This window comes from Phallusia mammillata, chromosome 6 (genome assembly GCF_965637545.1).
Source record: "Phallusia mammillata chromosome 6, kaPhaMamm4.hap1.1, whole genome shotgun sequence".
Taxonomy (NCBI): Eukaryota; Metazoa; Chordata; class Ascidiacea; order Phlebobranchia; family Ascidiidae; genus Phallusia; species Phallusia mammillata.
The window spans coordinates 7027129-7040227 of NC_137257.1; the positions used below are offsets into that span (position 1 = coordinate 7027129).

The 13099-nt window shown below is 40.4% G+C and overlaps 1 protein-coding gene across 1 annotated transcript; it reads left to right on the top strand.

Moving 5' to 3' along the window:
• Positions 1 to 9714: 9714 nt before the first annotated feature.
• On the top strand, positions 9715 to 10796 carry LOC145234152 (uncharacterized). The gene is made up of 5 exons (XM_080098920.1): positions 9715 to 9802; positions 9902 to 10037; positions 10116 to 10186; positions 10252 to 10370; positions 10441 to 10796. The coding sequence occupies exons 1-5, from the start codon at positions 9715 to 9717 to the stop codon at positions 10648 to 10650; spliced, it is 624 nt and encodes a 207-aa protein (XP_079955046.1). The 3' UTR covers positions 10651 to 10796.
• The last annotated feature ends 2303 nt before the right edge of the window (positions 10797 to 13099 follow it).

Below are 13099 nucleotides of genomic sequence, written 5' to 3' on the forward strand. Positions count from 1 at the left end.
AGCCAGAAGGGCGGAGGGAAGGTTAGGCGGAAGAACAATTGGGACCGCCGCCCTCCCTCTGATCCCGGTGGAAGCTGGTGTTCTAAGCCAGCTTTGAAGTGGGGACGGTGGGACAGTTGCCGTGGAATTATCCCCGACGGGTAAACGCAAATTAAAGGGTGAACCGCAGGCCGAATCAGTCAGCACCGACATACTGGGGATTGTTATGGGGGACAGAATTACCGGGGGAGGGGGAAGCCGTACGGCTTCAGCATAGGATGTGGGGGATTTAACCTTATGTATGGGAGAGGGGACGGGAAGGAGAGGACCTCCATCGCAGACCTCCGACTCGTCTAAGGACAAAGATGCGAGGTCCGCGAGAAGGCCGCTCTCGGAGTTAGGGGTTGAGACCGACGAATGGTTGAAGACCATCGACGGAATACGGGGAGAGCAGACGATGCTTTCTTCATCTGCGCCTAGCGGGGGGAAGTGCTGAGGGAAGGATGTCTTCGGGATCGGCTCGCTCGTTATGCCAGGGCAGGTCTTGTAGTGCGCCGAGACTTTTAACAGGATTTTAGCGTGACTGTCTACGGCGCACTTGCACTTGCCACATGTTGTGAGGTAAGATAATAAGGTCCTGTTGTGGCAAGTGCGTAAATGAGGCTGAGGGCCCTGGCATAACCATCACTACTTTTCAGGCAGTCCGAAAAGTGGCAGTTCTGAACGGTGGAGTCCCCGGAGTACAAAATCGGGATGTTAATTTGGCCGGGGCTTCCGCTACTCCGGGGAGGTTTTAAAACCTTCTCTGCCGTGAATTTAGATGATGGTAGTGTCGGACCACCTGGATGCTGCGTGTAGTAATGCGTTCTGGCAGCAACAAGGGACGGCCAACGACTATCACACTGTGGGCAACGAAAATCGCCGTTTGACACATTCGATATAGGGGTGGAGGGTGCAGCGCAACTCTTAAAGTGGTCCCTCATTTTATTGAGAGAACCACGCAGTTCTAAGATGGTCTTACATTTTGAGCATTTAACACGCATTACACCAAGCGCCAACCGGTGGACATTAGTTATGTGCCGATTGACGCTCGCCAGTAGGGATGAGCGCATACTGCAACCCTTCACACTGCACTCGAATTGTGTCGCACGAGAGCCGCGATAACTCACCGTCAGGGGTGGGGCTTCAGGTCTGGTTTGGTCATCCTGCGATTCCGTGCGTGCGCTTCGAAGTCGAGACCTCCGCAGTTCCGGTTGTGAATACATGCTTGAATAAAAACAAAGCAGGTTAAAATCCGGGGTCAAATTACAAATTAGGAGTATATGGCTGAGGTGTAGAGTCTTATTATTAGTATTAGGGCGATTTTTTTTGATGTTTTGACAGCGTTGGTCGCTGTATAAATATATATTCTATACAAATATACGCCAAAATCGGCAAAGGCGTAAGGGAGAAAAAAAAGCCAAAAAAAACGAGACAATTAAAACAACAATCGTCAGACGGCGCTAAAGACTATTGGAGCCGCCAAGTATGTGTAGAATATATTTAAACAGAAAACAAACAAGGTCAGAATTACAATATGATTGAATAATAACGTACAATAATTTTAGCAACGATATTAATATTATCTGATACAAACTAAGCAACTAAAACTAACTACGAGACCAATAACAAATATGTAAGGTTTGTATATATGTATAGTAACAAAAAAAAAAACAAGGTTAGAATTAACTAAGAATGGAAAAGCATTTTCCATGTAACGAAATCAGTCGATAAAATCTTGGAATATATATATTTCGCCTAATGGCATCTTCAGTTCCTATAAAAACCACAAGATAATACATCAATAAAAGGGAAAAGAAAGTAAAAACACAACAAAACAAAGTGCGACGAAAACACTAAACTGAAAACAGAACACCACAGACATAGCTGACACCGCTTTCGAATTGGTTTGTCAAGCAACGTTAGACTGCTGACCCAACAGCGAGTCACGTCTTATCTTTGTCAGGCGCGCACGGCAAAGCTTTGGGCACAAAGGCGCAGATAAAATAGAAACACCTGGCAATGTAAAATAGGCAACAGCAGGAGAATAGAAATCGAGCATTTGTGGGTGCAACATACGCAACAGGGCGCACACTAGCGGATTTGGGGCAATAACATTTTTTGGATGTTTATGGAAGCACCGGTTAACTTAAGCCATTTTGCTTCGGCCTGATCTAAAAGATCCACGTCAGGACTTTCACCAAAGGTCACCTCGAAGCATTTTGCAAGGTCGGGTTTGTTTTCATAAATGGCGGAATGCCTTATAGCAAAATGTTGACACAACGATGCGTGGTCGCTGTTTGGCTAAAGTTGTGAAAAGTGTTCCAGATGGTGCGGTGACCCGACCAACGCGTACAAAATTTGTTTTTTGTTTGCCCAACGTACTGGCACTTACATAGCAAACAGGTGGCGACGTATATACGGCATTTGCAGTCTAATGATTGCTTTAGTGGTATGATTTTTCCCTGCTCGGTCTTGATCTGTTCTGTTAAGGGAACCATGGGTTTGTGTTTTCCGTAGTGTCCACATAGGGCACACTTTCCGCAGGGGGCTGATAAGCCGCTGTGCGTTCCATCGTCAAATGCGATCCGTTTGTAGTTTGTGAGAATATTGCCAAGCGTTATTGGTTTCTTAAAGACAATTTTGGCTTGCGGTTTTAAGTATTTTTCTTTTGTGGAGAGTCTAAGAAAATGCGGGAACGCAGTTGCCCACGGGATAATGTCAACATTATTTACAGCAGTGGCAGCAGGTTTAAATCTATTTTTCCATCCCTTTGCGGTACTGATACATGTTGCTGTGATCTTTTTGGGAAACGATGATGTTAAACATTTCCTTTGAAGGCGCGATAGACTTTTCAGGTATTCTTCATGGTTTTCGTTGAGACGACGAAGGCGCGATGCCTCTCCCAACACAATAGCAAGAAAGATGTGCGGTGGATGGTGTGAGACGCCATGCAGAAAGCATCTATCTACCGCGGTTTCCTTGGTGTGGTCTTTCGTATAAAACCCTAAAGGTGCCACATTGGAATGGACATGAAGAACGTCTAAGAACTCAACCTGGACTGCATGGTCATTCGGGCTGAGCACACGGAAAGTTAGCTGTAGCCCAGCCTTTTGGAAAGCGTCTGTAAGCGCCAAACGTATTGTCTCTGTTCTTCTGGCCCCTATCGAAAACCAGATAATATCGTCTATGTATCTTTTAAACAATTCCGCTCTATGCAGTGTGTCAGAGATAGACAATACGTTTGGCGCTTGTCACGTGACCAAAATTTGGCAAATCAGGTTCCTATATTGGCTGAAAAGAGAAAAAAGAAACTAAAAGAAAGATGGCGGCTTGCTGCTCGTCAGTTTGTTATGGCGACCCTCTAAGCGGCTGGGTTTTGATTCGTCTCGATTTATGATAAAAACAAGGCCCTCACCGGGCCGGCACTTACTTTTTCGATAACTTCGTGGCCGGCCCGGTATGGAACAGCTTCTGGTGAGTAAAATCCAAGAAGATAAGATATATCCAAGAATAATAATCCAAAAAATAGTGCGCGGTAGGCTCAGTTGATAAATATCCAATTTGGCTCAGTGCCGTTTCTTGCTTGTTTTATAAAATCCAGTGCGGCACAGTGCCGTTTCTTGTTTTCCCTCTGTTTTTTTTAGTATTGTGGCCACAGCGGCACACCACAAACTCTAATTTTTCTAAATTTTTGCAGAGCCTAAACCGCGAGTTCTAAAAAGCCGAGAAGCGATTTTTTTACAGCATCTACGTTTCGAAGCGGTATTTTGTTATTTCCCAAGGCTATGAATTGTTTCCCGATAACAATTTCACGACTATTTGGCGTAATAGTGAATTATTCTGTTTGTGACGTCATAATGTTTGTGTGAGATCACTGTTAAGCGTTGTCTGGCTCATAATCCTTTGAACCAGCTCTAAAGTTGGCGGTAAAACGAATAATTTTTGTTTGATGTTTTTTTTTTTTAAACTAGCGTAGTAATTTTTTAAAAAAAACTAGCGTAGTAACGAAAACCTTTCCTGATTTACAAACAAAAATACAACCCAAATAGTAAGAATGCATATCCATGGGTCGCGAGAAGCCACAAAACAAAATTTTGATGAGTATTTGGGTCGCGACAAAAAAGGTTGGGAACAACTGATCTAGGCAACGCCGTGGTGTCTCAACCCTTGTTTTCTTTGCACAAGTAGTGTGCGCTTACCCAAACCCGCCTGTTGTGTTTCAAGACATGTGAGCTCACATTCCCAAATTCACGGAATTCTACAAAGCCACCATTTTTGGCCCTAGCTATCACCTGTTGAGGTACCTCCAGCAATTCCGCTCCATCCTATATTAATAGGAGATTGCGAGTGTCGATTTCTCTCAAGTGGTTCAAAGAGACAGACGGTGTGTCAACAAGAAGGCGGTGCGGCTCTATCAAGGAGCGCATAGGCAGAACGTTGATTGGTCGGCGTTTGATTTTGCTGCCCCTGAAATACCTTTCGGGGCTCGACGCCCAGTGGAACAGCATTCGGTTCCTGTGGTACGCGATACCAGGGAACGAAGACCACGCTCTACAAAGTTAGAAAATAAATTAACAACTCATTAAGTTCAGAAGACTGGAGAGGTAATGGGTCACTAATTGACACATGTTGAGAAGAAGTTATAGGATCCAAGAAGAAATGACCGTGGTAAACAATTGGTCCCTTAAAGACATGGAAAAACACTTCCCAGTCTAATTGGTTCCGCTGTGATGTTTTAATTCGACTTAGAGGCTAAAATGCTTCAGGTAAAAAGCCACTGGAAGTGTTTCAATCTCTTACGATTTACCACACTGCCTACGGATTTGGAATCACACACATTGTTTTTTTTGTATGCTACAATCATTTATGACACTTAAATTTTTTTTTTTTCCTCTTCAGTAGGTGCAGATGCCAAACAATCATCTACATAAAAATTGTGCTTCACTATTTCAGACACATGTTCGCCAACTTACAAGTGGTCCAAATCTTAAACCAGATGATTTTCTGTTGGTTTGCAGCAGTTTGCCACTTCACTGCGCAAATGTCTTTTGATTTTAAAAAGCTTGGGGAATTTTAGTGATCTGAACACCGCTGATAGGTTGGTTGAGTTGGTATTGAAGTTACGCTACAGCTCACAAAATTTGCGGAAGCGTCGTGTGGCTGCTATCCTCCGAGAAAAGGGTGAAGAAGCTTTTAGTTGACTTTGTTGGAGAAGAAGCAGAGGTTGCCAACACTGTTTTTGGAAAAACTGCTGGTGTTACGCCTTTTTTCGGTTCTGTTGCAATAACGGGCTGTTAGTACCCAAATTAACTTGTTTTAAAATATAAAAAGAGTAACACGATAAAAGACAAGCAGCGCAGATATACAGTCGCGACACCACCACCGCTCAACACCAACTCCAAATGAGGGCTTCTCAGCCGCGTGGGGCCAAGTTCCCTCGACAATTCGTTCCATCGAACACGAAATATAAATATTGTTTGACGTCATAAATAGGTGACAAAATGAAAACGTAACACTGGTACCTCGCAAAAGAGAAGAAAGGACGCCCCAGGACAAGTCATCGAGAAGAGTTCTGTTCACACAGTTGTAACCAAGGAAAATAGAGCCCCCACACACACCAGATTTACAAAATCAGTTTCAAAGTGCTTGTTCTGCAGTCAAAGTCACTTCTTTGTTGACTGCCCCACTTTAAAAGAACAAAACCTGTTTCAGAAAGAGCCAACTGGTTTAGTGACAAGTATTTATGTTTTGTGCATCAGTTATAAGAAATCCTGAGGCAAGAAAAGAAAGTTCAAGTGTGAGTAATGTGCCTTGTATAACCCAAAAAGAACATTTCTTCTCTTAATAAGCATACTTACACATTGTGGGCGCGAATGTGATATCACATGTGCCAATTGTCTTTTTTTGCATGCTACAATCATTTCTGACACATAAATAATCTCATTATTCTGAAGGGATTTCATTTGGACAACTCAAATGTGTAGATTAAATGAGATAAAAAAGAATTGAGCTTGGTGCATTTACTGTTTGTTTGTTTGTTTCGTTTTTGTCTTCGGTGGGCGGGCAACGCCTGAATGCGTTATGCTCACAATGAGTCCGCCGTCGAGCTGCCTGTTTTATTGGAAATCCGTTGATCATTTTTTATTTGATTTTTCGACTTAAGGCAGTTGGTGACTTTAATTTAGTTCAACCAGAGATTACCAAGCAGATACTGCACACTGAGTTTTTTATTAACCCTTAAACGGGCCAAACAGATTTTTTTTGTAAATGTAAGAAACGACTTTGCAGATAGTATCAACACTTGACAACTATTACATTTTTGCCATTTTTATTTTCACACATATTCATGTAGAAATCAGGTGGGAATATATGTACCGCTGCCTCAGGTGTATGGGAACATACTTCCCACAGCCTTTCTAAAGGGCTATGCAGACATAAGGGCTCTACAGACATACTGCGTTTTGCGTCAAACGGCGCGTTTTTGCGTCAAACGGCTCGCGGTACACTTAACACACACGCCGACGGCGATGACGTCGGGGCGAAAATCTCCGTTCAGCGCGTCAAGCGGCAGAGTTAAAAATGTTTTAACTTTTCCGCGTGACGCGTTGATGTTTTGTGTCAACGAAATTCAACGAAGTGAACTTTGTGATAACTTGGATTAAAAATACTGCGTTTATTTGTCACATTGTATTAATAAGTATGTCTTAAGGTTTTAGCAAAACACTTAGGATGAGTTTTAATGAGATTTTAATTCAAATGATCCGGGATGCACCATACTTATACAATTCCAAAGACAAATATTACAAGGACCAAATTAAAAAAGACAACATGTGGACCAAAATTAGTCAGAGAACCGGACAACCAGGTAATGTGTACTGTGTAGCTGTTGTCAGTTGCCCCATTGTTTTGAGGCAAATATTGCATATATTGTTAATGCTAATACTATGCTATGGGTATGCCTAAAGTTATTTTTTTTGCAGTTGAGTTATGCACAAAGCGCTGGAAAAGCCTGCGTGATCGGTTTTCGAAAGAAAGGAAAAAAAATGAAAATATGAAAAGAAGTGGTGCATCTGGGACAACCATATCTGTTTAGGAACATTATGATTCCCTTACTTTTTTGCTTGATCATCTCCGGCACAAAATGTGAGTACATTTGGGTGGAATTTAGAACACTTTAACCAACATATACAACATTTATCTTATTTAGAACTGTTGGAAACTTTACACCCACTACATCAGATACTTCTCTTGATTCACTACAAGAGGAAACACTACTGGATTTGACCAATACTAGTACTACAGCTGATGAAGGTCCTACGAACATCTTCTTTGTTATATTCCATTTCTAAATTTGTTTTCGTTTTAATAGATTTGATAACTTTGGAACCTGTTGAATCCGACACAGAAGTAAGTGAGGTTCCTTCTTGCCAGCAAACCAGTTCAGCACAGCCAAGCAAAAAAAGAAAACTGGCTAACCGATCAGAGCTTCAAGTAAGTTGAAACATTTTGGTTAAAAATTGTAAGGCAATAACTGTATGTTTCTTCAGGAAAACATATACAACATGTATAAAGAAAATAAACAAACAATTGAAGCTATTCAGTCAAAAGCCACAGGTCCAAATGATGAGTACGATAGTTTTGGAAAAAATGTTTCTTGCAAACTAAGAAAGATGGGTACTGTCCTTGCTGATCAGGCCATGAGCACTATTCTGCAGTACTTATGTGAGCAAAGTTCTGGTGATGGTAACCAAAAATAAACTTTCTCCATTATGTGTACATAAATTATATTCTTTCTCTTCTTCAACTTTTCAGTTCTTTCCAATTGTTAAGAATTTATTTTCAATAAACAATGAAACCGATATGTGGTGTGACAAAAAGAAAAGAAGTGAAACAGAAACTTATAACACCAATAACCAAGTTTTAAACTAGATGCGGTTTAACACTGCATTTTGCCAAGGCAATTTCCCAAAGTCAGATAAAATTAAAAAGTAATCTTTAAAACTTTCACGAATAAGGTAAGCATCTTTAGCATACATGTTAGATCCAGTCCGCCCCATACTATGTAAATTGGTGTTTTGTTGAAAGTTGTTTCTCCATTCTCCCATTGTAACATTGCCCATTCTGTCCTCACGATCAACATAGGTTGGTGAACAATATAGCCTTTCCTGTGGTAACCTTTGTTTGTTTTTAGTTTGTAGGTAATTATGCAAGCAGCAAGCTGCCTTTGTAATTACAACAGCTTTATGGGGTTCAGCAATTATTGGCCTTCTGAAAAAATCCAACGCGTAGCCAAAATACCAAATGTATTCTCTATCACCCTTCTTGCTCGAGACAGTCTGTAGTTAAAAATACTTTTTTCCTCTGGAAGTCTTCTGCCAGGGTAGGGCCTCATTAAATTTGTTTTTAAGGGGAATGCTGCATCTCCAACAACGCAATATGGTACCATAGCATTGGTTCTTGGAAGATATTCCTCTGGTGGTAAATTCAGGTCATTTTCTAGAAATCTTTTTCCCAATCCTGAATTTGAAAACACGCCTCCATCGCTGTGACGCCCAGAATCCCCAATGTCAACCATTGTGAAGCAATACTGTGCATCACAAACTGCCATAAGAACAATGCTGTGGGATCCCTTGTAGTTAAAAACTCTGAACCAGAGTTTCCTGGTGCTTGGATAACAATATGCTTTCCATCAATTGCCCCAACACACATAGGAAAGTCCCATAGTTCATAAAACTCTTGGGCAATTTTTTTCCACTCAGCTTGTGAGGATGGTGGCTTCAAATATTCAGGCATTAATGTATTCCATATGGCTTCACATGTTTCCATTATTATCAGCCCAACAGTTGATTGTCCAACCCTGTAGCTCAGGGAAATTGTGGTCTGAGAGTCACCAGTAGCCAAATATCTAAAAAAAATAATACACAAACTAAGTATACATTGTAAAAGCTAAATAAATTTAATATCTTGAACCATACCTTAAAGTGATTGCCAGTCTTTCATCTGGTGATATTGCTTTTCTCCAATGTGTGTGCTTTTTATGAATAAGTGGTTCAACTTTCAGCAACAGTTCATCAAAAGTATCTTTGTCCATTCGAAAGTATTTGTGGAAACTTTCTGGATCTGAGCGCATGTTTTGGACTAAATTAAATTCACCCAACTCCTCTCTGTCCAAAAGAATTTCTCGAACCCATTCTCTAATCACCAAAACAAAAAATGTTTAAAAGCCCAAGAAACATGAATTATTTAAAATAAAATAGGTGATTACCTTCTATGTGCTAGATGAAGTGTCAAAAACAATATTAGGAGACTTTGTTGTTGCAAAAGTAGCAGCAAAAGCAAAGACATTTCTTGATCATCCATTGTTTGAAATGCCAGCAACTGGTCAATACAGAACGCTTCAACAGTAGCATCTGTCACGCCGTCACGGCAACCGCGACTTGTGTGCAAAGGTCACCGCACGACGCCAAACGCGGCGGGACGCATAAAATGCCGTTCCGCACGGCTGACGCGAACGCTTGAAGCAAACGCAGTATGTCTGTAGAGCCCTATACGCGTTAAACGTCAAGCGTCTGGCGATGTGACACTCGCGTCAACCGATAAACGTTGCGTCAAGCGATAAGGGGTTACACACACACTACGCGGTAGGCGTCAAAGCGGACGACGGTATATGCTGCAAAGAGGGATTCTCCGTGTATGTACGATGCTCAGCATTGTAACTATAAGGACAGCAAGCGAAAGGAAAACATTTGGAAGAACATCAGTCAATGCACTGGTCAATCAAGTAAGTTAGTTCAATTACTCTTTACAGAGCATGCACATAACTCTACAAATTCACTATACACATACATATGTTACGGTGGATGTTTGTATGAAACGTTAGGGCCTAAGAGACCGATTTTTGAAAGAAAAAAAGAAACAAGAGAGTGCCAAAAAAGTGGTGCAGGGGCTTCAGCCACATCAACTTGGGAACACTACGATGCACTTACATTTTTGAATGACCATTTAAGGCACAAGTTGTATGTCAATTAATGACATTATTTGACTGGTTACTGTTTAATACTGTACTCTGCTAAATAATTTTGCATACTTTGTAGGACAGTTGGTAATGTGCCTTCAAACCCTGCAGTTCTTGATATTACACAAGATGATGCAGACACAACTGATGGTATGAATAATCATTAAACATGTACTTTTTATGACTTATGTGTGTGTTTTTGATTTTATGTTTAGAAACGATTACACTTGAAGTTGTAGATGACCCCCCTGTCCCTAACATATCTACCTCTACACCAAGTACTTCATCTAGACCAGCTAAGAAACGAAAATGTTCAGATCGCATAGAGTTTGAGGTTAGCAAAATTAAACCACTGATATATGTTGTATTGTTGTCATTAATGATCTTCCCATATTATGTTGTAGGAAGGCATTTTAAAAATGTTACATGAAAATAGAACATCAGTAGAAGAAATTAAAGGCTTGAGACCAAACCCATCAAAAGATGATCAATTCATCAACTTTGGAAATGTTGTTGCCAACAGTTTGAAAAGCATGACAACAGACATAGCATATGAGGCTATGAGTGACATAATGCAGTATTTGTCACAAAAATTTAAACCTTCCTCTGATTAATTTGCTGTTTTTTAGTTTTTTTTTCATTATCGCTTCTTTCTGTGCAAACTTACATTCCACAATTGCTCATGTAGCATACATGAAAATGGTGTATTGAAGAACATAAACATGAAATGGTGTATTGAATAACATAAAACATACACATGAAGCTAAAAAGTACAAGCATGTATGCACTTACAGTCGATTAACTACATTATTTTGCCATGAAAGTTTGCCATTTTCTGACCAGAAATAATCCTTAAATGTATCCCTAATTAGAGCAGCTTCATGAGAATACATATTTGTACCCATTCTACCTATGGGTTGGAAGTTTGAGGAGTTTTGAATTTCATATCGCCATTCTCCAAATATCATATTTCCCATTCTGTCTTCCCGGTCAACATATGTTGGTGCACAATACATTCTTTCATTTTCCAAAGATTGCCTACTTTTTATCTGTAAAAAGTTATGTAAACAACAGGCAGCTTTTGTTATGGCAATTGCTTTTTGGGGCTCAGCTATAATAGGTCTTCTGAATATTCGCCAGCGAGTGGCTAAAATACCAAAGGTATTTTCGATGACCCTTCTGGCACGTGATAGACGGTAGTTAAAACACTTTTATCAAAAGGAAGTCTCTTTCCTGGGTATAGGGTCTCATTAGGTTGGGTCTTAGAGGAAAAGCAGCATCACCCACAATACAGTAAGGGACAGTTAGATTGGTTTTTGGAATACATTAAGCAGCAGGCATATTTAAATCATCATTCATAAATTTTTTACCATATTCAGAATTGGCAAAAACACCCCCATCACTGTGTCTGCCCGAATCACCAATATCTAACAAAGTAAAGCAATAATGTGCATCACATACAGCCATTAATACAATGCTATGTGTTCCCTTGTAGTTAAAATATTCAGATCCAGCATTTTTGGGGGCTTGAATGACCACATGCTTGCCATCTATGGCACCTAAACACATTGGAAAATCCCATAAATCATCAAACTCCTTTGCAATTATTTTCCATTCTTCTGAAATTTGTGGGGGTTTAAGGTATTCTGGCTGCAATACAGACCATATTGCTTCACAAGTTTCATTGATGATTTGGCACACAGTTGAATGGCCAACTCTGTAACTCAAGGAAATGGTTGCTTGAGAGTCCCCGGTGGCCAAAAATCTGTAATAAACGTGGTCATATTAAAATAATGGACTTGCACATTAATCAACAAACTAGTAAAACCCACCTTAGCGTAATTGCGAGTCTTTGTGCAGATGAAATTGATTTTCTCCAGTGGGTATCCTTTTTGCTGATCAAAGGTTCTACTTTCTGGAGTAGTTCATAGAAAGTTTGCACATCCATTCTAAAGTACTTGTGAAAGCTTTGATGGTCATTCTGCATGTTTTTCACCAAGTTAAACTCACCCATTTCTTCTCTGTCCTGAAAGATTGGACGAACCCATACTCTGCACATAAACTAAAATCCTCAACAAATTGATTTAGGTACTTTGATAGTGAAATATGTCTTACCTTCTTGGGTAAATAATGTTGCGAACAAGTATCATGATAAGAATCAATTGCTGTTCCAGCAACAATAAAAGCAGTAGGTCAATTCTATCCATTTTAACTGTTCAGTGAAGATAAGGCTGATTTTGCATCACAACAATCCCTCTTTGCAGCATATACCGTCGTCCGCTTTGACGCCTACCGCGTAGTGTGTGTGTAACCCCTTATCGCTTGACGCGACGTTTATCGGTTGACGCGAGTGTCACATCGCCAACGCCAGACGCTTGACGTTTAACGCGTATGTCTGCATAGCCCTTTAGAAAGGCTGTGGGAAGTATGTTCCCATACACCTGAGGCAGCGGTACATATATTCCCACCTGATTTCTACATGAATATGTGTGAAAATAAAAATGGCAAAAATGTAATAGTTGTCAAGTGTTGATACTATCTGCAAAGTCGTTTCTTACATTTACAAAAAAAATCTGTTTGGCCCGTTTAAGGGTTAATAAAAAACTCAGTGTGCAGTATCTGCTTGGTAATCTCTGGTTGAACTAAATTAAAGTCACCAACTGCCTTAAGTCGAAAAATCAAATAAAAAATGATCAACGGATTTCCAATAAAACAGGCAGCTCGACGGCGGACTCATTGTGAGCATAACGCATTCAGGGGTTGCCCGCCCACCGTGGACAAAAATGAAACATACAAACAAACAAACAGTAAATGCAGTAAGCTCAATTCTTTTTTATCTTATTTGATCTAGACATTTGAGTTTGGAAAAGAGATGTCCAAATGAGATCCCTTCAGAATAATGAGATTATTTAAGTGTCATAAATGATTGTAGCATACAAAAAAAACAATGTGTGTGATTCCAAATCCGTAGGCAGTGTGGTAAATCGTAAGAGATTGAAACACTTCCAGTGGCTTTTTACCTGAAGCATTTTAGCCTCTAAGTCGAATTAAAACATCACAGCG